The following is a 24,507-nucleotide window of genomic DNA, read 5'->3' as shown; positions in this document are numbered from 1 at the left end:
TCCAGCCCAGCAGGTCTGGGGGGAGGCCCTGGGATCTGCATGTAGGCCCCCTAAATGATTCTGATGAATGGGGCCCACAGACCACCCTGAGAACCCCCAGTCTAGAGAGGGAGAGGTTTTGTGAAAAAGCGAAGGAAGCCTTAGAGCGACCTAGTCTGACCTAGAAGCAAAGGACAAAATCTCTGGGGCGTTGATTACTGCACTCCATGGCAAAAGGTTTATGAGTCACCCGCTGAGTGAAGCGATCATCAAAGGCCCCACTGTTGTTTCTGCAGGGCTGGGAGCTTTGCTTTATTCTATGGCTTGAGCCCAGACCTTGGCGCTGGCCCAGGTGTCATGGGTCACAAGGGAGATTCCATGAGAGGGTGGATGGTTCAGTGCAAACCACCATCACTGTAGGGAGAACCCTGAACGGGGGTCCCTGGCCAGGCACGTGTGTCCAGGGAGCTAGTGAAAAACTGGGGAGTGCTGGGGTAGAGCCTGAGGAAGGCTGGATGCCATCATGGTGATGTGCGTGAGGACTGCGTCATGGCATGTTCACATTGGAGCACGTGCTTAGCGCAGGATTTAGGGCAATTTCCCAGATTGGGATTACAAACATCCCCTCTAGAAATCTCTATGAATAGGCTCCGGGGGGAGAGGCACCGTGACAGGCTTGGAGACCCTCCCCAGGTTGTGCATTCCCGAGTTCTGTTGCTGCCCTCCCCACAGTGAGGCGCGAGCAGCTAGCCAGCTCTGAGGCGGTCACACCCCCACACCCCGGCCCTTCCAAAGTTCAACTAAGTTAAAAGAGCCTTTGGCTCTGCAAACACCACTTCAAACCAGGTCTCCTGGACTGAACCCCTCTAGCAAATTGCCAGCCCTCAGCCCCTCCTTTACAGAAAACCTGTCTCGTTCCCATTCTTCCATCCACCCCCTGTGGAGGGAAGAATCTGGTGGAATAATGAGAAAATCACCAGGTACGGACTGGAAATGCTGCCCTGGGCGGGCTCAGAGTCCTGCCACCTACCCCCTTCTCTGGAGATTGAGAAGTGTCTGCTATCAGAAGGCAGCTATGGGGGTTGGGGGGCTGGAACCTCCCCCCCCCCGCCCCCAGCACTCAGTCCCAAGACAGAGACCGAGCCAGGTAGGGCACTGAGTCTGAGGAGAGCAGGGCAGGGAAGCAGGACCCAGCGCGGACCCCGTGCAGGCCTAGAGACAGCTTCCCCATGGGCAGCCACAGAGCTGGGGCCTGGCTTCTTTGAGCCAGCGAATGCCTTTGGAGTCTTGACCCAGATTCCCAGGTTTGGTGCCTAGGGTGTCCACGGGATTTCCCACCTCACCTGCAAGCCCCACCCCGCTCTCCTCTCTCCTCCGGTCCATCAGCTCAGCCCCTGAAGAGGGCAGGCCCTTCATTTCTAGTGCCTGCACCCACGACCCCAGCCTGGGAATTGATCAGCCCTCTCCGGGTCTTTGATAAAGCACCCACCTCCTCTGAATTTGTCCTAGAAATTAAAGTTCCCAAATTGAATCGAGGGCCTGGTGGGGGCCTAATGGCGGGGTTCCCCTGGACCGTGAGGGAGGACACTGGGAAAGCCCAGCTGGTGGGAGCCAGCATCTGCGGAAGGGGGACGAGTAGCTCGCTCTCATCTGCTCAGAGAATCCATGTTCCAAACGGGTGTCCCATCCAGGCCTCGCCCCTCCCCTGCCTTTGGATCGTGCCCCCTGCCCCCACCCCGTTCCCTGAACAACACCTCCCGAGGTGAACACCCACACATGCGCTCGACTCACGTACAGTTATGGCAGGTCCTTAGCTCTGAGCACCCCTGAGGGCCCCAGGCTGAAGAGCCGGCTCTCCTTAGAAATCTGTGTGACCCAGCTTGTGTCGTTCCTACCCCCGACCCGGCTGCAGTATTCCTATGAGGGGATGGAGATCAACAACCTGCCGGTGGAGCTGACGGTCGTGTGGAACGGGCACTTCAACATCGACAACCCAGCGCAGAACAAAGGTGAGGAAGGCAGGCCCTGGCGGGGAGGCAGGCCAGAGGGAAAGGGCGGCTCTACATTCGGGGGCACCTGTGACTCCATCCCTCCCTCTGGCTCTGAGCCTGCCCTCCTCGCCTCTCCACGGCTCCGAGCCCTCCCAGGTGTGCGCCCAGCGTGGGCAGTGGCTCTGGGAGGGGCCGAGTGAGCAGGACCGCAGGACGGGCCGAGAGAGCCCTGCTGATTCTGGAGGGAGCCCCACTTCCCGGTCCAGCTTCACAGCCCGGCCCCGAAGTTCTCTTCTGGTCTTCTCTGTGTCACAATGGCTAAAGGAACAAGACTGCCCCTGGCTCCTCCTCCAAGGCCGGGACTGCACTCCTGTCCACTATCCCATCCCCTCCTGCTCCCCCTCTCACCCTGAAGTACCTCTCACTCTTCGCCCGCAGTTCACCTCTATAAGTGCGGAGCCATGCGGGAGAGCTGCGGGCTGTGCCTGAAGGCGGACCCGGACTTCCAGTGCGGCTGGTGCCAGAGCCAGGGCCAGTGTACCCTGCGGCAGCACTGCCCCGTGCACGAGAGCCCGTGGCTGGAGCTGTCGGGCGCCAACAGCAGGTGCACCAACCCCCGCATCACAGAGGTAAGCCAGGGTCCTCAGGGCCACCCTGGGTGGCCAAGCTAGGCCCTGCCACGGCTTGGGGCCCTGCCAGCTGTGCATCGCCATGGTGACAGCCACCGCAGTGATGACCAGGGCTGACTGGGGGCATCCTTGCTTTCCTGCCCAGCTTCTCTAGAAGCTGTGGGCTGGGTCCGGCGGTGGTTCCCTTACCAAGGAAGGTGGAAAACAGAGAGGGGCTTGACTGTCCTGTTGGAGTCTCCACGTGAGCTGTATCAAACATGACTCCAAGTCCTGGCCGCTGTCCCTTTGTCTCTAAGAGTCTGGGGGACGGGGCGGTTAGGCTCCATCGGGGACAACCTCGCCAAGCAGTCAGGCATGAGCCGAGGGTGCATGGAGCTTCAGGGCGCAGAGCCCAGCCCTCAGGAGGTGGAGAGGGAGGAAATGGTGAGACCCCCAGACTCATTCAAAGCAAGGCCTAAGCGGGTGGAGGGCAGAAATGGATTTGGAGCACGGCTCAGGAGGGCCCAGGGGACACGGGCCGTGGAGCAAAGACCAGCGAGGGGCAGGACAGAGCTAAATATGCAGAGAACAGGGCTGGAATCCCCGTTCTGCCCGCTAATTGCTGGGTTTCCCAGGGCTAATTCATCACTACTTTCATGCCTCAGCTTCCTCCCCTGGGCCACGGGTCTAAAGTTCCATGTCACAGAAGAGTTATACGGACTGTATGAGATTCATGCAGAATGCCGGCTCCATGCCCGGCTGGGGGATCTCACCATCCTCCTTGTCCACCTTCGACATTGTTAAAGCCATTCCCACCCATGTCCAGGCCAAGAGGATCGCTGCTCCTGGGGTTTATTTAAGTCACCTGGTGTCTTCACCTCCCCACTCCCCACTTCCGGCAGAAAGAGCCCCTCAGGCGCCCACTCCCACTGCGCTCCCCTGGTAAAACAAAGAAGAGGCAGGCCGGTCTCAAAGGCTCAACAGCGGGACCCTCTGTGCCTCTAGCTCCGGGCTTTGCACATTGTAGGTACTCAAGGCCTCTTTGCCACAGTGGATGCTGGTTTCAATAACAAAGCAGAGAGGGGCAGAGACAAAAAGAGAAAAGGGAGCTCAGTCTCTTCTCCATATATAGTAAGGAGAGACGGGTACGTGGCTCCGTGCAAGTTCCACCAACACACACTTATCCGATTATCTCATAGTGGCAGTTACAATAAATAATAGGCAAATATGGGTGTGGTGCCTCAGTTTGCAAAATACTTTCATATCCCTTACTTCATCTGTCCTCACAGCAACCCTGCCATATGGCTCCCAGGGCTGTCACCACACCGTACCACAGACCAAGTGTCTTCAGTGACAGCAATTCCCTGTCTCTCAGTTTGGGAGGCTGGGAGTTGAGACCCAGGTGTGGGCAGGGCTGGCCCTTCTGAGGGCTCTGCGGGGGGACCTGCTATGGCCTCTCTCTTGGCCGGCAGCCCGCCATCTTCTCCCTGAGTCCCTTCTCCTCGCCTTTCTGTGTGTCTCTGTCCAAATTCCCTCTTTATATGAGGATGCGGGTCCTGTTGGATCAGGACCCACCCTAATGACCTCATTGTAACTTGATGACCTCTGTAAAGACCCTTTCTCCAAATAAGGCCACGTTTGGAAGTACTGAGCATTAGGACTTCCACATAGGGATTAGAGGAGGACACAATTCAAGCTAGAATGCCCGCCAAAGCCAGGCTTAGCTGCCTCCTTTCCCAGATACAAAGAGCCATGCTCAGAGATGCTAAGGTCCTCTCCTCAAAGCCTAAATCAAACAGGTCCTGAATCCCAGGGCTCTGGCTTGCTCAGCTAGTGCTGTCTTTCACCACAGAGGCAAGACACCCACAGATCTAGTCCCTCACCCCTCCACTCACAAACTATGCCCGCACACCAGGCCTGTGCACAAGAGGGTAGGGAGCTTGACCTCTGTGAGCGCATGGCTTCCTCCAGCAAGCCGGCCCCTCAGTGGTGGTCCTCTGTATGTGCCCCCCACTCCGGCCCCTTCGCCCTCCACATCCCCGGGTTTCCAGACACGGGGAGTTTCCCTCGGCCTCTCCTTCAGTCTCCTGCATGGGTAGGAATCTCAACAGCAATTCTCAAACTGGGGCAAAAGAGATGCATTTAACCTACAGAAGTATCTGGGGAAGGAGGGCCCTGGGCCTGCCCCGGTCCCCCTCCTTCCCAGCCACCCCCACCCACAGAGCCCTTAACACGGAACCATCCCCAGGGGCTGCCACGCGTGACTGCTAATGGTGTGTCTGCCGCAAACAGAGGGACTTGCTTGCTTCTTGGCCTGAGACCAAGAAAATCACAGGGAGGAGATGGCAAATTAAACAAATCTCCCTGTGACGGAGCCTATTTACTGGCTCCACACTGGCCTGGGCCCTCCAGGGAGCCTGGGGAACCAAGGACTGGGCCAGAGATAAAGCTCCTTTTTCAGAACAACACACCAGGCCCGGAATATCACGCCCCCGCTGCTGCCAGGGACCAGTAGGGCTTTGGGGACTGGTGGGGCAGGCATTTGGGAAGGACATGCACCACCCCCTTCCGGCCCTCCCTACCTCTGCCCACCTCCCTCACACAGAAATGGGCCCCTGTCTCCAAGGGACCTGTCTTTCCACTGCCACGGGAACACACGTGAAAACCCTCACACTCATGTGCACTCGCCCACAAACATGCATGGGTAAGAAGAAGGAAGTGTCTTAACTTGTAGGTGAACAGCCTTCCCCAGCAAAGCTGCCCCTCCAGCCTGGTTTCTTTTACTCCCCCCTCCCACCATCTTCCAGGGTGGACCCCCACCCCCAACTGTGACCTTTGGGGGTGGAGAGGGTAGGAAATGCAAAGAGGTGGGCTGTCCAGGCTCCTTCAGTTGGGATCCCATTGACATTGGCCAAGATCCAGGCGCTGGTGTTGAGAGACACCAGGAATGGGAAATGTGCCCTTGTCTGGTCTTTCGAATGCCAGGAGAGGCTGGCATATTTCCTCTGCCACTGAAGGCAGTGCTGTGGGATGTCATAATTAGATCGTGGAAACTGTACATAGCACCTACCTCAAAACAGGCCCTTGGTTGTTGATTCCCAACATTTCAATCATGGGTTCTTAATACCAACAGTGACACCTAAGGAAGAAAAGCCAATCATTTTGGCCAGAATATGAAGGTAAAGTCTAAATTAAGCCCATCTCTGTTAGAAACCAAGCCAGACAGTGAAGGCAAAGGGGCTGTGGCAAATGCTCTTCTAAATCCAGGAAGATGCTTGGGTAGTTGTTTTCAGCCCAATGACAACACAAGAAATAAATATGGTACCATCAACGAAAAGGCCACAGGAAGTAAGACACCATTCCTGCTCTCAGAGATTCAGGATGTAAAGGATGAGGGATCAGACACAAATCATTGTTACCATGAAAGGCACGTGTAATTTCAGTGGAGAGCGAGAACAACTGGTTATGGAGAAGGGACATTTGAGAAGGATCTTGAAAACTGGGTGGATTGCCGTAGTGTGGAGGGCTGTGGGTATTAAGAGGGCTTTTTCATTTTCCTTCCAAATGGAACAACACCAGCAAATGCCAAAAGGCTTTATTCCTTGATTTTCTATGAATTACCCAGTTACAATGTGGATTGCGTTCCATCCCATCATCTCTTCCACAAAATAGGAAGGCGAATGAGAGGATTTGAACACTGTTCCTAAGAACACATGAAAACATGAACTGCTCTACAAGAAGCTCCCGCCATGGACAGTCCCAGACCTGGGTGCCCTTGTGGATGTGGGCCCAACTCAGGGAATCGCACAGAGATGGGGAAGAGCCAGAAGGCTCTCCTTGCCCCATCAGCAAGTGGGGGACGGCTCCATGTTGGTGCCTGTCCAAGTCACTGCTTCCTCCCTCCAGATAATCCCAGTGACAGGTCCCCGGGAAGGGGGCACCAAGGTCACCATCCGAGGGGAGAACCTGGGCCTGGAATTCCGGGACATCGCCTCCCACGTCAAGGTGGCCGGTGTGGAGTGCAGCCCTTTGGTGGATGGCTACATCCCTGCAGAACAGTAAGTGGAGGCCCCATGAGACATAGGGAGGTGCGGCTATCTGTCATTGACTCACCTTCCCTGGCCAACAACTGACAGCCAATGGCAAACAGTGTTACAGACTGTTGGGGGGGGGGTGTAGAATGCCCCTAACATTCTAGTGTCCTCCCCAGCTCTTGAACTAGCTAGCTGCCATATTGGCAAGTGTAGAAAGGGGAAGGGGACATGGGGCCAGGAGGGAAGAGAAAGGTGATTGCTACCTCCTTGGGGTGTGGCCATAGATAGTGCTGAGGCAAAGCAAAATTAAAATCTACAAGAGAAGTGTGAGTTCAGTTCCCTACTCACCGCTGTTCCTGAGTCCCCATTCATGTCCTCCTCCAATTATGAAAGAAGCTAAGCCTCTGCTACTTTCTGTGGAGACTGAAAATGAAACCCCACACCCACTCCAGCCTGGGGGCATTTGGGGTTGCTTTTCTCCATGCAAAGGCTGCTGGAGCATGGAGTGGGTCATTCCATGAGCAACCTTTACCTCCCAAACCACCTGTTAGAAGAGGTGTGTCAGTCATGTATCATTGCCTTGTAAATAAGTAAACACAATTTTCCAGCCCAGCAAACACACCATGAAATGTTTACCAGCACAACAGAATCTATATTCTATACCATCTCTGCTGTGCTTCCCAGAGTGACACCTTGCCACTTGTCCTGTGTGCGAGTAAGTTTGGACACTTCCTAGGTCTCCCTTACGTACGTCAGGACAGCTTACCTGTCCGCTTGTTAGTTCTTGCCCAGATTTAGTGATTCTGGAACCATCGGTACCACCATCTGATTTCCATCCAGAGCTTCCTAAAGCACTCTTAGTAGACCCTGTGACTGAAGGATCTACTCTTGATAGAATCCACCTCCCGGGTCCCTCATGGCTTATTTGCCCAAAGATCTTTCTGTGGCTCCTTCAACTTTCAGAGTCCTTCCTAGAACAAAACCAAAGCCAGTTGCTACCAATCTATTGTGATTTGGGGAACTTTTAAATGCCCTGCTCTGGATCTGCATAGCCAAATAGAAAAATATATGATTATAAAGTCATATGATTGAAATATCGTGATACCAGTTAGATCAGTGGAAGAAGCTAGAACGCCCAGAAAAGAATCCTGATACATAAAATTGTAGTGTGTGATAAGGGTGACATTTCAAATCAGCAAGGAAAGGAAAGATCAGTCAATCAGCAGCGGGGGTTAACTCTAAAAAAAAAAAAAACAATATCCGACCCTCATTGCACATTATACACCAAAATAAATTGCAGACAGATTAAAGAATGAAGTGGAAAAAATAAATCTGTGGAATGATTAGAAGAAAATGCAGGCGAGAATTTATTTGATTTCAAGTAAAGGAAGTGTAACTGTTCTAAGCATAACAGCAAAAGAAAAAAAAGTTATAAAGAAAAAGATTAGGGGATCTGAATATATAAAACTTAGAAATTTGTACATCAAAAATCTTTGTAAGCAAAGAAAAATATGAATGATAAACTGGGACTAGCGTTACACCCTATGACAGTTAAAACATGCTTTTTCTTAATATACAGAGGTTCCAAAAATAAAAAGGCAAATATCACAAAATGAGCAAAGAGCATCAATGAGCATGAATGTGCAACTCACAAGACAAAAACCAAAAGTCTTATTAAAAAAAGTAGCATTAATAATCAATGAAATGAAAATTAAAACAATGGGGAACGATTTTAAAAAGTTAATGCCCAGTGCAGAGGAGAAGCGTGAGAAATAACACACTCATGCATTCATACTCAGAGGGTAAATTGGGACACACTTTGTGGAAGGCAATTTGGAAATGTGGATTGAAAGCCTTTAGCCTAAGTCATCATATTTCTAGAACTTTACTTAAATAACCAGAGTGCGCAAATATTTTTTTGCAAGAATACTTATTTTGGCCTTATTTGTAATAGTGGAAATGTAGAAGCAATTGGTATATTTTAAAATAGGGAATTAATCAATTCTTAAATTATTGTACAGGCACAAGACAGTAAATTATACGGCCATTAAATCTGCTGTTGCAGAAGAATCATGACCAGGTACATACTCAAAGTGTGTTAGAGAGTACATTGTTCACCAAGCAGAATAGAGTTTCTAATGAATTCTGTAAAAGAAAAACAAGCCTGAAAACATGAACACCAGAATGTTGACAGTGGTTATTTCTGGGTGGTTCAAATGGGGTGGGAGGAGGTGTCTGTACGGCAAGTGTTTTTATGCACTTTCTCTTTTCTCTTTATATTGAACATGCACTAATTATGCTATCTGGATGGGAAAACGTGTATTTTTACCAGACTCACCCAGAAATTCTTTCTTTCTAAGAGAGACACAGAACCTAGAGGCCATAAAGTAAAAGAAGTAAAAGTTTAAAAAAAGTCACTGATCCACAGACATTTTTAAACTTTAGTGTGGCAAAAGACATTATAAACAAAGTTGAAATACAGATGACAAGCTGGGAGAAAATAGTTGCAATGCTTACTAGAAACAAAAGTTAATACTCCTCGTTCAGCAGCTCCTCCAAAAAGACAATTCATTAACAATATAAAGAGACAGCTTCAGACCAGTCAAAGGAAAGGCTATCTAAGGGTTGTTTTTTGTTTTTTGTTTTACAACCACGTGCACATACTTGCAAATATCTGCACCATCACTAGTAATCAGGGAAATAAAAATGACAGCAAAAAAAAAAAGGGGGGGATCTTCTTTCCCTATTGGAAAAATTTTCAAAGGATTGATAATATCTAGTGTTGGCAAAAGAGTGAAATAATCTCACTCAATTGCTTTTGACAGAAGTACAAATCCGTAACGACCCTGTGGGACCATTATTTTCCTCCCCCCATCAAACATCACGCACAGAAACAGTGACCCCGCGAGCTCCCCATGCAGAGCCGTATTCTAATAAATGTGCAGTGCTTGAGGCTATGTGTAGAAGTGGGTTCATTTTGCAGGGTTGTTTGGAGTAGGAGAAAAATCAGGGGAAGTTACATGTCCGTCAGGAGGAGGCTGGGTAAATACATAACGGTACAGCCGTGGCATGAAGCGCCACGAGCCGTCGGAAAGCACCAGGAGGGCTGTGCGCGCGGCCACACGGGGCAAGGCCACGCTCGGCTGTGCGGTCAAATGACCGGGGTTTGGCACAGGGGCTGGCTATGTTTCACTTTTATTTTAAAAGTCATGTACATGCTTATATAGGTATGTTTGTGTACAATTGTACGTGTGTGTGTGTGTATATAACACGTTTACGTGTGTGCATTACACCAAACACACACACATATACACGTATATATATACACACACGTGTGTGCGTATGTGCAAATATACATATTTGGGCAAGTTGCCTAACTTTTCTGTGCCTCAGCTTCTTCATTTGTAAAACGGAGATTATATATATATTATATATATACTATATATTACATATGTTCGCAAGGATCTAGAGAAAGGTCTATGAGGAGATATATATATATGGATATAGGTATAGTTATCAAACTTTGAAGAGAGATGAGGAATGAAGACAGGGACACTTATTTTTATTGCCACACTTCTGTGCTTGTTTTCAAGGGGTATGAACAAATTTTGTAATTAAAACAATGAACATTTTTAAAAGGGACGAATGTTCTCTACTCCTCCCGCCCCCCCAAGCAGGAGTCTCTCCTCCCAGCCAAGCACCCAGCTGGGGCTGGGGGTGAAAACGCTCCAGGGAGGCAGTCCATGCAGTAGGAACCAAGTGCCCCTGGGTAAGGGTCTGAAAACCTCAAGTCTGCTCCAGGGTCCCTGTCCGATGTGCTGCGGGCCCTTGAAAAGGTCACTACCTCTCTGGGCCCTGCCAGCCACGTTCCCTGAGCTGTTTGGCTAAAACGTTCCCTGCCCTCTGATTCACAACTGAGAGGACGATTCCTGAATGAGGGACTGAGTGTCTGGGGTCAGAACACAGGGATTCTCCCCTGGGCTCCTCCCTTGACAGGGTCTCTCCATGGAGACCCCCGTAGGTTGCATTTCCTCATTTCCCAAGAACCAAAGAGGAGCCTTGCAGGGAAGAATCAGGATGTCTTTCCCCTCTGCCTCCCCTGCCCATCCCTGAGACCCTACTGCAGAGAAGGGGCTGGTGTGGGGCCTAGAGGTCGCATCTGGGAGTCCTGTGACCCTGCTGTGACCGCGGGGATCTGTCCTCTCTTCCCTGCAGGATCGTGTGTGAGATGGGGGAGGCCAAGCCCAGCCAGCACGCAGGCTTCGTGGAGATCTGTGTGGCGGTGTGTCGGCCTGAGTTCATGGCCCGATCCTCCCAACTCTATTACTTCATGGTGAGTCCCGGCCATCGGCGACCTGCCCGGGCACAGGCCACAGACCCCATGACCATGGCCATGGGCCCGGCTATACCTCTGTGGGCAGACCCCGAGCAGCTCGTGGGAGTCTATCCTGCAGCATGAGAGCACAGCCCTGGAAATCTGAAAGACCGGGTTCAAATCCAAACCCTGCTGTGTCCGGCCCTGAGTGCGGGGAAGCTGCCCTGGCTGTTGGGCCCAGCGTCCCCCTTGGGCTGAGTGGCAGTGTGTCTGGGCTGGGAGGGGAGCCCCGACTCTGCCACTTACTCACTAGGTGAGCTTGGGGGCGTGGCTTAACCTCCCGGTGTCTTCATTTCTAAAACGGGGGTGATAAGACTTGCATCTCCCCCACAGTATTGTTGGGACAATCACATAAAGTAGACGCGTCCCTTCTCTCATCTCCTGCATGGTTTCTGTGCCCGCATGGCTACTGTGCCCCGCCCTCTCCAGGCACCCTGGCACGCCGTCATTTCCATCCCATCATCCACATTCAGCCCACCTTCCCAACTCCCCATCACCCCATCCCATGACCTCCTTAACACCATCCCTATCCCACACCTCCCCTGCACCCCCCACTCCACCCTCCTCCACCATTACCCTTCCCTGCACACCCTTCCCTTCCCTTCCTGTGGCCTGTCTGCAGACGTCACCCCGACTGCCACATTCCCTCCAGCCAGGACCCTCGCTGGCCCTGCAGAGGCAGCCCCTGGTGAGGGGCTCCAGGGGGCAGGGCACTGGGGACCTCTCAGTCTTATGATGTAGGAGGCACGCGCGTCTCTGCTGCCCTGCACACTGCCCCATTTGCCAAACTGTCTTACCATCCAGTTAACTGCTGGGGCTAATGGCAGCGGGGATGGGGTAGTTTCCTCATGACTCCACCCTGCTTTTGGAAGCTGGGAGCCTGAAGCGATGGACTTTATGCCTGGGCATCAAATGCTCCAGAACACGTCATGGGGAGCCCACTCTTCACCCTCCCTTCCCCCACCCTCCATCCCTCCTCCCCTCTTCTTCCCCTGTCTTCCCCCCTTCTCCCTTCAACTGACAACTATTTATCACCTGGCACGATCCTTCCCACTAGATTATTTGATAAATATTTGCTTCATTGGTTGAATCATATGATACAATTCGGTGGCCCTGGCTTGTGGGTGTTAGGGATGACTCAGCTGGCTCAGGGGGCCCGCGGTCTAGAAGGAGAGGCAGAGTGGAGGATGGACGTGTGTGCAGACTCGACTGGGGTGGGGGCCCAACTGCGGAGCCATGTGCCTCAGAGGCTTCCTCCCACCGACGCCCTGCTCTCTCTGCTCCCTGCCCTACTCTTGAAAACCTCCCCTCCTTCTACACACAGTTGGTCCACGCTGCACGCACAGGAACTCACGTAGAAGAGCACACATATGTGATGGATTTAACGGGGGTGTAGGCTTACCATCTCTTTAGGATTTGTACCCCACCTTCTTCTCAGAAGATCTGAGGAAGGTTCCAGGTGAAACCCAGCACACCGGCACACCATCTGCGACCCATGAGTACTTCTGTCTGTGGAGAGAGAGCAGGTCTACGGTGTGTTATGTAGATGTGTCTATATGTCGATCCAGCCGAGCTGAGATACTGCGGGAGGCAGACGGACAGACCGAGGCAGAGGCAGTGCTCCCCAGGTGTTCGGAGGTGTGGCGTGGCATGCCAAACTTGGGCATGAAATCCGGCTCTGAACGTACCTGACTGCGTGGGAACAGGGAGGAGGCCCCTGTGTGGCCGAAGCAGGTGGTGGGCTCCCTCCGCCAGTCAACTGCCCCGAGTGGTTGGCACCCTGGAGTCACTTGGCAGTGACAAAATGGATGGTACTGGGGATGGCGGAAGCTTCCTTCGCATGTTAGCTGTCACTGCCACGTCTCACCTCTGTGACTCCCTCCAAGGCCCCTGACCCCTGGCTGTCCGGCCGTCACCTCCATGACCCACATGGGCTGCCAGCTCCCACAAACAATGCGTCCCCCTCACTCGCCCATTTCTGCCAGGGGCTTGTCACCGGGCCACAATTCTGGTGGACTGGGGCTCAGCTTCCCCTAACTCCACAGCCACCCCCTCACCATGTCCTGGAGTCTTACTTTTCCCATTCTCTTCGCTGCCGCAATGACCTCCTTAAATCCCTGACTTTAAGGTCTGAGCCCACTCTAATCCATCCGGCCCTGCAGAATACTGTTCCCATCATGTGAGTGCCCACCTCAGGAAGGACCTAGGGCGCTGCCGCCTCCAACTGCTGTCTGTGCTCCTCGGTCTGGCCCCCCTGTCTAGCCGATCCTATTTCCCAAGGCTTTGCGTGGCCTGACCTCTCTCCCTTCTCCATCCCCTTCCCCCATTGCCCCAGCCATGTCCTCCTCCTTCGTCCAAGCCCTGCGCATGAGCCACTCCATGCCTTTTCTGAATACACAGCCCACAGCACCCATGGTTCCGTGGCTCACTGGGGTTTCCATGGCGTCTGCCTACACGGCCCTGGGTGTGTGGCATCTTGGAGCCCCTGCGCCTCTGTTCAGACCAGTAAGTCTTTGGAGATGAAGCCCTGGCTGTTTACTCCTTTGTTAGCCCCCATGGTGCTTAGGCAGCTCCAAGCCTCCCTGCATGTTGGAATCTCCTGAGGGCTTTTACACGAAAGGCGCCGGAGTCCCCCTGAGCTAAGTCTCACGCTACAGGTGGGGCACAAAGCTCCCAGGAGATTCTAACTCAGCCCAGGCTGTGGACCACTGGCCTAGGAGAAACAGCGCCAATAGAGATCTGGCTTCAGGCTGAATCCTTAAAACGAGCCTATGTCGTATTCAAAAGCCGCTTCTGCCCTCAGGTCAGGCCAGTGTTGCCTGCGTGACTGCCCGCACTGTGAAGCAGGATGTGGTCAGAGGCAGGGTATCAAGGCCAGGCCTCAAGGAAGGAGCTGGGTGGAGAGGCAGGATTCGTACAAGGCAGAATGTGATGTTCCACAGGAATCTGGAGTAGGGGGAAGCTGTCCCTGGCAGGAGGTATGGAAGCGCACCGAAAGCTGGGAACAGAAGAGAGGGAGAGGGAAGGGGGTTCGTGGGAAGAGAAGAGGTGAGAGCACAAAGATAGGTCAGGAAAGATGGGAGTTGTTGCCATAAGGCAAAAATGCATTGGTCCAGTGGGGCCGTGGGACTCAAAGATTTGTGTAGCTTTTTTATTTGAGGGGTACCTCCGAGGAGCGGTACTGGAGAAGACTTTTCGGAGAGGAGACCTCAGTCTCCTCCCCAGTCCCCAGAGTGCATTTAAGGGCCCAGTCACTGCGGCTGCCCCCACCGAGCTCCTAGGGGCCAAGGGGGGGAATGAGGAGAGGTGAGAAAAGACAGAAGGAGCCTCTCTCATGCTCCCCAGCGTCTCAGAGCCGTCCTTGCATTCCTGCCCGGTAGGCAGTTTGCAGGGGGCACACAGAAGCTCCAGACTCCTCTGGAGTCCTGAGACCGCTATAGAACCCCTGGGAAGGGGCACGTGGGGCACACTGGAGAGCCCCTTTTCAGGGGTGCCTCTCAGGAGGTGGGGCATGCTGGGGAGCCCCTTCCCAGTGATGAGGTTAGGTCTGGATCTAACTCAGTTTCCCTCCACACATCAGGCCAGACGCTGAAGTATGGGTTTATTCACCCAAGACCCAACCACCAAGGCCAAGGAGTCAGAATTCTTGGTCTTGTCCCCAGTTCTGTCCCTAGAGATCTCCATGGAGGGAACCTTTCCTTTCCCTACCTCCATCTGGGAGCCAAGTGAAGAGGTGGCAAATAGTACAGAATTTGATTTCCCTGCAAACCCACCGTGAAATATTTATGAAGCATGACTTGAATAATTAATAGTTTCTCACAACTTTAAAACATGTCTCCATATCATCCTCTCCTCACCCCAGAATAATTCCCCCGCCCATCCCGCCACTGCAGAGCCAACAAGGATTACTCACTCCCATCCCTTCTAGAACCCCACCCACAGGCTGCCAGAGAGCCTCTTCTTTCCATGTTGCTCCCACCCCCATCTATCTGAACTTGCCTGGGTTTTGACTCTTAATCTCTAGGACCACCCTTGCCTTGCACAGACCGCACTCTCTTTCCCTTCCGGACAGTGGGACAAAGGTGCCATTTTGTGGGAGGTGACCCTGAGTTACAGAACCAGAAAACCAGCAGGCAACTCGGGGTAGCTCGTTTTGACCCAGCTCTCTGATTTTATGATCAGAGAGGTCACAGGACTTGTTCTGGGTCACACAGCAAGATCTAGGCAGAGCTGAGAAACCGAGGCTCTTCCCACAGCCTCACCCAGCCCTCATCCAGGTCTCCATTTGGGCCAGGAGCAGCTCTGGAATGAAGCATTCCTTAGCTCTGTGGGTGCGGGGGATGCCAAGCTCAGGGTCTGCAGTGGGCAGTGGGGTGGGTGGGCCCTGCGAGGGTGCGGGGCGGACACTGGGTGCCCCCGTCAGCAGGTCACTGGGGTGCCTCCTCTTCTCCTCAGGTGTTAGGGATTGAGGCCTCTCCGTGGGGAGGCGGCCTGCCGGCTGGGAGCCAAGTAGGTTCAACTTTTGGTGCGGAATTCTTTAAGGGGCAGGGGAGAGAGAAATCTTCATTTAAATGCAGATACAGGCTTCTCACCTGGGACTGAGGAAAGTTTTTTCCATTAAAATGCTAATGAAAGAACAAACCGCAACTCCACATCCTCAGCTCACAGGTGCCCCCTCCCCCCATGGCCACGCGCACTCAATCCGCTGACCCTTCTTGGCTTCTCCTGGATTTTCCTGGGGCCTTCAGTACCCATCGCTCTGGCCTCTGGGTGTTCGGGCAGCTCTCTGGAAGAGGCCCGTGGAAGGAGCAGATGACCTTCCCAAAAGCAACTGGAGAGGTGGTAGAGAGCCAGTCTGGAGGCAGATCTCAGACAGACGTGCCACTTTTTAGCTGTGTGGCTTGGGAACTCTGCTTCACGTCTCTGAATCTCTTCTGTAAAATGGGTAACAATACCTACCCTGTAGAAGGGACCGGGCAAAGACATTATAGAGAGATGGATGAAGAGATAACACCTGCCATTTAAACACCAGCACACGGCAGCTGTTACTATTACTTTACTAATAGAGAGGTGTAAACCCTCAGGGTCCAGGTCGTTGCTTACCCACACAAGCCCAGTACAGCTCCGTGGGCTCCCTGGGAGGCCACCGTCGCTGAGCGCCTCCGGGAGCGGGGTGCTGCCTCTTCAGACCCTGTGCCGGTCGTGTCTCAGGCCAGATCCTTTCCTACACAGACGCTGACTCTCTCGGACCTGAAGCCCAGACGGGGGCCCATGTCCGGGGGGACCCAGGTGACCATCACGGGCACCAACCTGAACGCGGGCAGCAACGTGGTGGTGATGTTCGGGAAGCAGCCCTGCCTCTTCCACAGGTAACTCCTCAGAGCAGGCCCCTTGGGGGCTCACAGCCCGGAGGGTGGGGCCTGCAGAGCTGCCGGAGGGCCGCAGACTTCCGGCCTCTTGGAAGTGCTTTCTCCTCCCTGAGAAAGGGGCCCTTCTCTGTGAGGGAGGATTGTATGGGCAAACCTGACTGCGGATGTTTTGGGCTCAGTCCGGAGCCCTGCCAGGCAGCCCTTCCCTAGCTGGGCCATTCCTGCTCTTGCCTGACATTTGGCCTCTGTGCCCCTATACCAGCCGCTGTACAGAACCCTTGGGTTCTGTGCCCTGGGGAATCGAGAGCCCCCACCCCCTGATGCAGAGCCAGTTGGGACTGCTGAGACTGAGACGTGCGAGGGGCCCCCTGCCCCAGCTGGCTGAGGCTGAACCTCCCAAGGGCGGCCGGCTTTCTCTCTCCCGGCTCCACCATCCAGGCTCAGAAGGGCACACCTTGCATAAGCCAGGGACCTGGGGCGTCCAAGGGAGGCAGGAGGCTCATCTGATGCAGGACTCAGAGACGTGGTGGGTGGTGGGGATGTGACGTCCTTCAGGAGAGCTTTTCCTGGGGCAGAACTATGCTGAGGCCTGTGGCAGATCGGAAGTCAGGCCAGGGGTAAAGAAAAAATCATTCTGACGCTTGCTGAAATCGTAAGGAAGTTTACTCAGGACTATTGCAATAGGTGTCAAGACTATCACAGTGGGGAAAGAAAGAAATCAGGCTTGACTCCAAATACGGCAAAGACAGCTGGGGGTTTATGGCCAACCAGCAGAGCGAGTGGTCACTGGTGCGAAATTACTAAGAAGCAGCAGCAAGAATAGGAAGAGTCTTGCTAAACCGACTTAACAGGATTCTTGCGGCAGGCAGCCCCGGGGCGACCAGGTATCAAGGGTGGGGGGACTCTGGCTGACCTCACTTCGCAGGATTCTTGGGCTTGGCAGGCCCAAGACGGGGCCCAAGGATGAGACCTTGTTGAAAAGAGGTCTCAGAGGAACCTGTCTACGGTTCGGTGCCGGAGAGAGTCTATGTCAGTAGTGCCTGGAGCTTTCCATCTGCGGCACCATGGAGGTGAACGGGGAGGCCTGGGAGGGTCCCGGCCCGGACCCCTGTCCCCTTCAACAGCTGGGAGCCCAGCCGCGTGTCTGCCCTCCCACAGGCGCTCTCCATCCTACATCGTCTGCAACACCACGTCCTCAGACGAGGTGCTGGAAATGAAGGTGATGGTGCAAGTGGACAAGGCCAGGATCCACCAGGACCTGTTCTTCCAGTACATGGAGGACCCCACCATCGTGCGCATCGAGCCGGAGTGGAGCATAGTCAGGTAGGCGTGGCCCTGGCCTCGGTTGTCCCTCCTCGACTCTCAAGAGCCAAGGACAGTCTTGGGGCCCAGTTCTGCTTTGAGGACTGATGAACTGGGGCTGGTTCAGAGCACCCCCCAAATCAGACCTTCCTGCCAGGGCACCCTCCTTCCACTGTGAGTACCTCTGAGCAGGCCCCGGCCCCAGAACCCAGGTGCCAATCAGCAGGAGCCCACGGCCCCTCATCTGAGGATTTGGTGCCCCTGGAGGCCGTGATCCCCTCATAGTGACTGCGGGGGGGTGCCAGGCCTGTTCCCAAGTATGGGCGGTAATTCCAGTCCTGGAGGAGAAAGAGTAAAATCAGATTCAGCTTCTCCTTGGTCTGCTCTGGAGCAAAAGTGTGTCCTGACCACCAAGGTCCAAAGCAGATGTCCATCCTCTGGGCTTCCGTAACCTCCTGCTGTCCCTCCGTCATGCTCTGTTGTGACCCCGCGTGGTCTGCTTGCTTCGTCCTTCCCTCTACTGCAAACTCCTCAAGGGTCTTGTTCCCGTTCTTTCCGCCGCTGGCCAGCACAACCATAGAGAGCCCACGTCCTGGGAGGGAGCGGGGTGTGTGCTCTTACAGAACGACCCTCCAGGGCCACCTGTCGCTCAGCCAGTTACAAGCCAACTTGCACCAGCTGCATAACTTTCCAGCCTCCCCTCTTGAGAGATTCACCGGGGGCTTTGGAAACTCCAGGATCCCTGGGGACCCTCCCAGTCCCCCGCTTGGTGGAGCTCTGGAGTGTGGCATCTCACTTCAGGGAGGGAACTGCAGGTGTGCTCTTGTGGTCCCTGGAGGATCCATCGTAATGGGAAGGTGGGGCAGAGAGCATCCCGACAGTGGGGGCCCCTGCTGACCATTGGGAGACTGCTGAATCAGGGACCGAGGGGAATGCAACAGGGCTTGGGGTCAGAAGGAGCAGGCTCAGCCCAGTCGAATGACCTTAAAGGTGACTTCACTTCTCTGGGCCCACGGTTTCTTATCTGTCAGCTCCCTCCCGGGACACTGGAAGGGCTAAGCCAGTTACACAGGCACAGTGCAGCGCCGGGCTCAGCTCTCTCCCGCTGCCCTTGACCCAGGCCTCAGCACCGCCCCCCCCCCCCGGTTGGCTTCAGTTCTAGAGGGCATCTGGTGTCGGGAGGGTAGGGGGAAAGCATGAAGATATGGTCTCCATGGCTGAAGCAGGGGTCAGGGACAAGTCCAGTCCAGAGAATAGTCTTTTAAACTAGGGGTCAGCAAACTCCAACCCGGGGGCCAGATCTGGCCATCTGCCTCCTTTTAGGAATAAAGTTTTATTGGAACACAGCCATGCTCATTCGTATATGTTTTGTCTATAGCTGCTTTCTCACCACAGCAGCAGAGTTGAGTAATTGCAACAGACCATATGGCCTGGGAAACCTAAAATATTTACTCTTTGGCCCTTTCCAGGGAAGTTTGCCACCCCGGCCTCATACCCATGAAAGGCAGCCTTTGTAGTGATGAGATTGGGTTGTCCTCAGACGTTACTCCCAAAGACCCAAACTTTACAAGCTTTAGCCGTGATTTTAAAGGAGATGACAAGGCGCAGAGAGGGGGAAAGGTCTGTAGAAAGCTATTCTGGTATTTGCCCCCAGGGCCCGGTGAATCCAGGAAGTTGGTGCAGCCCTTGGTCTCGTCAAACTCTGCAGCTCTCTGAGGAATCCACAGCCTGGTTTAATTCCATTCACGGAAATGGAGGCGTCGTCCTTCCTGGCACTCAGTAGCCGACCCTGAGTCACGTTCATAGCAAGAGGGAGGTCGGAAGCACGTTCAGGGCCTGCCAGCCGCCTCTAGAGTGTTCTCTGCAGTGAGCAGATTCTCTGATGGGGCGTAGCACTGCTCACCACAGCCTGGGCTGCTCACGAACGGGGTGGGGTTCGATTCTTAAACGGGGACTGAATTGGTGATTAAGAAGATTGGGAGATGGCCAGGTAGCAGAATTTCATTCTGGAACACCGCCACGGGCAGAAGAGCCTGTCTGGGTTTTATAGGAATCTTCCTGCGTGCGTGAGTGTGTGTGTGTGTGTGTGCACGTGTGTACGTGCCTTTGCACGTGCGCGTGTGTGGGAGCCGGAGGGCAGGTGGAGGGCAAGAGGAAGCCAGGGAATCATGGCAAGTACAGCGAGGGGCAGAGGCACAGAGCGGCTGACATGAATATGGGTGTCGCGGATTTTTCCCTCGCCAAGCTGATAGCTGTTTCAGATAGTAGGATTCTTCTTGAAGGTACTCTCTGGATTTGGAGAAACTGATGGCCACTTTCCTTTGAGTATCCCCCAAGGAAGATAGTCCCTGCCTCAGGTCAGCTTCTCAGAGCCCTGCTTACAGCAATGGCATCCAGGTTTTCTTTGGAAAGTGACATGGAGAGGAATCCCCTGCTCTCTCCTCCTCCATACCTGGCTGACACCCAGGAGACAGGACACCTGAGTCCCAGAACTTTTGCGGTTTGCATTCCTACATGGGGTTCCTGGGTGTTTGGGTGTCTGCCTTCCCCAGATCTCAGCAGACGGAAGCTTCCAGGGTGAAATTGTAGTGATTGCCGTGGGGAGGAGACCGAGCTCAGCCCCTGAAGGGTCTGGTGGGGGACATCCTGGAGCCAGGGCCAGTGTGGAGACCTCCCTGTGACTGGTGAGGGCTGGGGGAGAGACACGGGGGCTGCAGAGACCTCTGACTCGGGTCAGGAGGCTCCGAAGTCTCCACGGTGTCCACGCTCCAGAGGCGCTCAGTGCAGGACGGCTACAGACATCTGGTCATCGCTGTCGCCCCTTGGCCGCTGAAAGCTCCTTATCATTATTCTGTCAGTTTGCCATCATTGTCCCCGTGAACATGATCATGCCCCCTGGTTATCATTGCCTTTCGTGCTGGAGCTCAGCCTGCACGTCATCCTTGTCGTGGTCCTCAAGCGCCATTGCTCTTTCTAGCACTGTGTTGACACGCCTCCTTGTTTTCCTCCCTCCCCGCCCGCTCAGTGGCAACACGCCCATTGCCGTGTGGGGGACTCACCTGGACCTCATACAGAATCCCCAGATCCGCGCCAAGCATGGAGGGAAGGAGCACATCAATGTGAGTCCGGGGTTGGCGGGGGCACGGGGCTGCCCACTCCACATGTCACTTTCCCAAAGGGCAGGGGGCGTCCCGAGCAGGGCAGGGCACGTGACAGCCTGGGATGGTGAGATGAGGGAGCAGACAGGAGGGCGTTTTTGTGCCTTGGGGGACAGGCATGGAGGAGCAATCGCTTTGGGGGTTTCCTCTGTCTCTCAGACCCTCGGTGCTGCTCCTTAGCTTAGAGATACCCTCGTTACCGCCACACCCGCTGTGGGCACACAGCGGAGGCAGCTACCAGCCACAGTGTTCACTCCTTGAGTGCCCAGGTTCTGTGGCCCTGGCTGCAGAGAGGCGAGGACCCGTCCATACCTGTTCCGTGTCAACCCCGTGCTGTATGCCAGCACGCGGGGAGCCCTGCTGCGTGTGTTGGGGCTGTGTGGGTCCAGACGCTGCACGGTCTTGCCTCTCTGGCCCTCCAGCTCTGTGAGGTTCTGAACGCCACCGAGATGACCTGCCAGGCTCCGGCCCTCGCTCTGGGGCCCGACCACCAGTCCGACCTGACCGAGAGGCCCGAGGAGTTTGGCTTCATCCTGGACAACGTCCAGTCCCTGCTGATCCTCAACAAGACCAACTTCACCTACTATCCCAACCCTGTGTTCGAGGCCTTTGGGCCCTCGGGAATCCTGGAGCTCAAGCCCGGCACTCCCATCATCCTGAAGGTAGAGTGAGGTCGTGGGCAGGAGGTGGGAAGCAAGGAGGCTGCTGTGTGCAACGGGGAGGCTTTTCAAGTCACAGAGAGAGGCCAGAAGTCATGGGCTCCAGCCCGCTATCATCACTGGAGTCCCTAGCCGAGGTTGTCTAATAGTCCAGAGTATGGAAAACACTGTCTCTGAGTTTGGATTGAGAGGCAAGCTCTCTTTAGAGGCCATACAGACCTGATGAGGGCAGCTGGATCCATCCTGGCCATCTGACCCCCAAGCTTCCTTTGTCCCCCGAGTCCAGGACCTGGGAGGTCAAAGGCTCATCCTGCTTCCCCCCATGTAGCCCTTTGCAAAACACAGTATAGGGTTTCTTTGGAGCATGGGTAGCAAATTACTTGTAACTCCAGTGACAGTTTGAATCAACTGGTAGTGATTGACTATAGCTCTATGTTAAGAAGGATTCTGAGGCTGCGTTTGGATCAGCTGAAGAGCGCCTTGATTACTGACTCCCCACTGAGGAAAGGGGAATGGCAGTGTATGCGTCACCAGGTTTTGGACCTCCTATGGAATGGGGCCTCTCCAGCAGCTCACCAGCAGGACGGGACCTCTGGAGGAGGGGGGACGTGCCAGCCAGCCAGTAGCTATGGTCCTTGTAGTTATGGTTCTGACTCTGGGGTGCGAACCAGGGCTTTCCTGTCCCGCCAGGGCAAGAACCTGATCCCCCCCGTGGCCGGGGGCAACGTGAAGCTGAACTACACTGTGCTGGTGGGAGAGAAGCCGTGCACCGTGACGGTGTCCGACGTGCAGCTGCTCTGCGAGTCCCCCAACCTCATCGGCAGGCACAAAGTGATGGTGAGCCGGCGGGGCCCCGTTCTGGACGGGGCAGGCCTAGGGATGCCGGAGCGCGAGCGGGGCAGGCCTAGGGATGCCGGAGCATGAGCAGACCAGGAGGGGAGTCTGGCTGGTGCTGCAATGAGAGCAAGGCAAAGCAGCGTCAATGATGGGAGCATCGCCTGTCACCAGCAAGAGACCCTTGCCGGAGGGGCCCATGGCTGGCCCGAGGGGGTCCGCCATATCATGCTCTGTGCCGCAGGCATCGGTCCCTACCCCGGGATGAATCTTAGGGGGCCACTGATCAAAGTCACGTCGGACTTCCTTAGGTCCCGGTTGTATGCTGTTTCCTTGTGAAGGTGACAGCACTAGTCCTGAGGACCGTGCAGCTTCCTATCTCCGAGCCGTCCAGACCCCTCGCCCAGCCCCCACCTCCCCCTCCGCTGGCCTTGTCCAGGGACGGCTCTCCTCGCTGGAGCCCTTGCCCCATCCGGCCCCGCAGCCAGTTCATCGCCAGCCTGGGTGGCTCCCCCCGCCACCCCGCACCAGTCCCAGCTTCCTCTTGCCCGCTGTGCCCCCAGGCCCGCGTCGGTGGCATGGAGTACTCCCCGGGGATGGTGTATGTCGCCCCGGACAGCCCGCTCAGCCTGCCCGCCATCGTCAGCATCGCTGTGGCCGGCGGCCTCCTGGTCATCTTCATCGTCGCCGTCCTCATCGCCTACAAACGCAAGTCCCGCGAAAGCGACCTCACGCTGAAGCGGCTGCAGATGCAAATGGACAACCTGGAGTCGCGCGTGGCACTCGAGTGCAAAGAAGGTACTGGCGCCCCGAGGCCATGGCCCTGCACCCGAGGCTGAGTGTGCGCCTCACACAGGCAGGCAGGCTGGGCACCAGCGGGCAGGGCTGGAGGCCGGGCGTCTGAGCTCTAACTCCAGCTCCGAGCTGTGTCCAGACCCAGCCCATGTCCCAGCAGACCCCCCCTTCCCAGGCCAGGCAGCCCTCCCCTCCCTCGAGGGGCCCCCCTTCCCGCTCTCCCCAGGTTGGGTGGGGGTCAGACCCCACTAGGGCAGTTTGCAGCCCCCAATCTTGGCCGCAGGGGTTCTGTGCTCTCCCCTCGGGGTGTCTTGACATGAGGCGTCCAGCAACCTTGAGCTCCCTTCCTTAGGCAGACAGTGTGGCCGTAGCACTGGTTCGAGAATTAGGATGAGGGTTTCCCAGCTTGTATTTTTAAAAATTACCAACACCACCATGATATGACATCAGCAGCACTAAATCTCCAAGAAGGAAATTTAGGAGTCAGACTCTTTTCCCCCCCAGGATATCATTTCGAGAGTCACCCTGGGAGGGTCTGAGTGGGTTCTTTGCTGTAGATTAATTGTCGGGGTCCATCAGGCCTGTACCCGGGGCTCTCCTGTCCGCACCAGGGAAGCCGCGGCTCCCTCTGATGGGGAAGGGGGCCTGTCCCATCCCCTCACTACATCCTTAGCTGTCAACACGGCATCTGCCTTGTGGGACTGTTAATTACTGACTTTTATTATATTTACGCTGCTTAATTTTTTTCTCCGCAATGTACTCTTCCCTCTAATTAGGTGTAGTGATTAGAATCTCTTTTATGTGTGGCAGGCGCGGGGCTTTGAACGTTGGAGGCGCTTAGTGACTTGAAGGAAAGCTGCAGACCGATAAAAAGCCAACCCCCTCCTTCTCCTCCCCGCCAGCTGAGCACCCCAACTGGGAGGGGGCAGAGAGGGGAATGCGAAGCTAGGTTACTCTCAGAACGTTCTGGGGAAGGAGAAATTAGCAGCTAGACAGGGAGTCCAGCCGTAGAGTGTCCGCGGCGGCCCCAGGAGAGGGCCTTGGCTTCTGGCTCGGGAGAGAGCTCTCCTGCACGGCTGGGCACAGAGACAGATGTCAAGCAAACACACGGAGATCTGCCACGAAAGCATTTGTTGGGGAGCCCAGAGCTGGCCCTCGAACATCTAAGGGGGCAGCTTGGGTCCAGGGAGGGTGACGCCCCAGAGACTTGGCAGTAAGCCAGGACGTCACCCACACACAAACCCAGAAAAGGCCCAGCCTAGGCCCTTCACTGCCTAAACACACACGTGTGCATACACTGCCACACACACTCACCGACATACACACACACTCGATCACTCATGTGCTCACACATACACACAGGCCCTAATGCCACGCATAGGACACACATTCCCACATTCCCA

The 24,507-nt window shown here is 54.9% G+C and overlaps 1 protein-coding gene across 1 annotated transcript in view; it reads left to right on the top strand.

Annotated features, from left to right (window-relative positions):
• The window catches only part of PLXNA4 (plexin A4), a 420,354-nt gene that overhangs the window by 345,087 nt on the left and 50,760 nt on the right, over window positions 1-24,507 (top strand). The window contains exons 11-20 of the mRNA XM_026513509.4: window positions 1,892-1,988; window positions 2,409-2,599; window positions 6,485-6,636; window positions 10,828-10,945; window positions 16,220-16,356; window positions 17,515-17,679; window positions 20,684-20,777; window positions 21,239-21,478; window positions 22,166-22,312; window positions 22,873-23,107. Coding sequence (XP_026369294.1) covers window positions 1,892-1,988; window positions 2,409-2,599; window positions 6,485-6,636; window positions 10,828-10,945; window positions 16,220-16,356; window positions 17,515-17,679; window positions 20,684-20,777; window positions 21,239-21,478; window positions 22,166-22,312; window positions 22,873-23,107 — 1,576 coding nt within the window. The remainder of the gene's footprint in view (window positions 1-1,891; window positions 1,989-2,408; window positions 2,600-6,484; window positions 6,637-10,827; window positions 10,946-16,219; window positions 16,357-17,514; window positions 17,680-20,683; window positions 20,778-21,238; window positions 21,479-22,165; window positions 22,313-22,872; window positions 23,108-24,507) is intronic.

The sequence above is a fragment of the Ursus arctos genome, unplaced genomic scaffold (assembly GCF_023065955.2).
Source record: "Ursus arctos isolate Adak ecotype North America unplaced genomic scaffold, UrsArc2.0 scaffold_3, whole genome shotgun sequence".
Lineage (NCBI taxonomy): Eukaryota > Metazoa > Chordata > Mammalia > Carnivora > Ursidae > Ursus > Ursus arctos.
The sequence above is the reverse complement of the archived record's forward strand: the minus strand, read 5'-3'. Positions and strand labels throughout refer to the sequence as shown.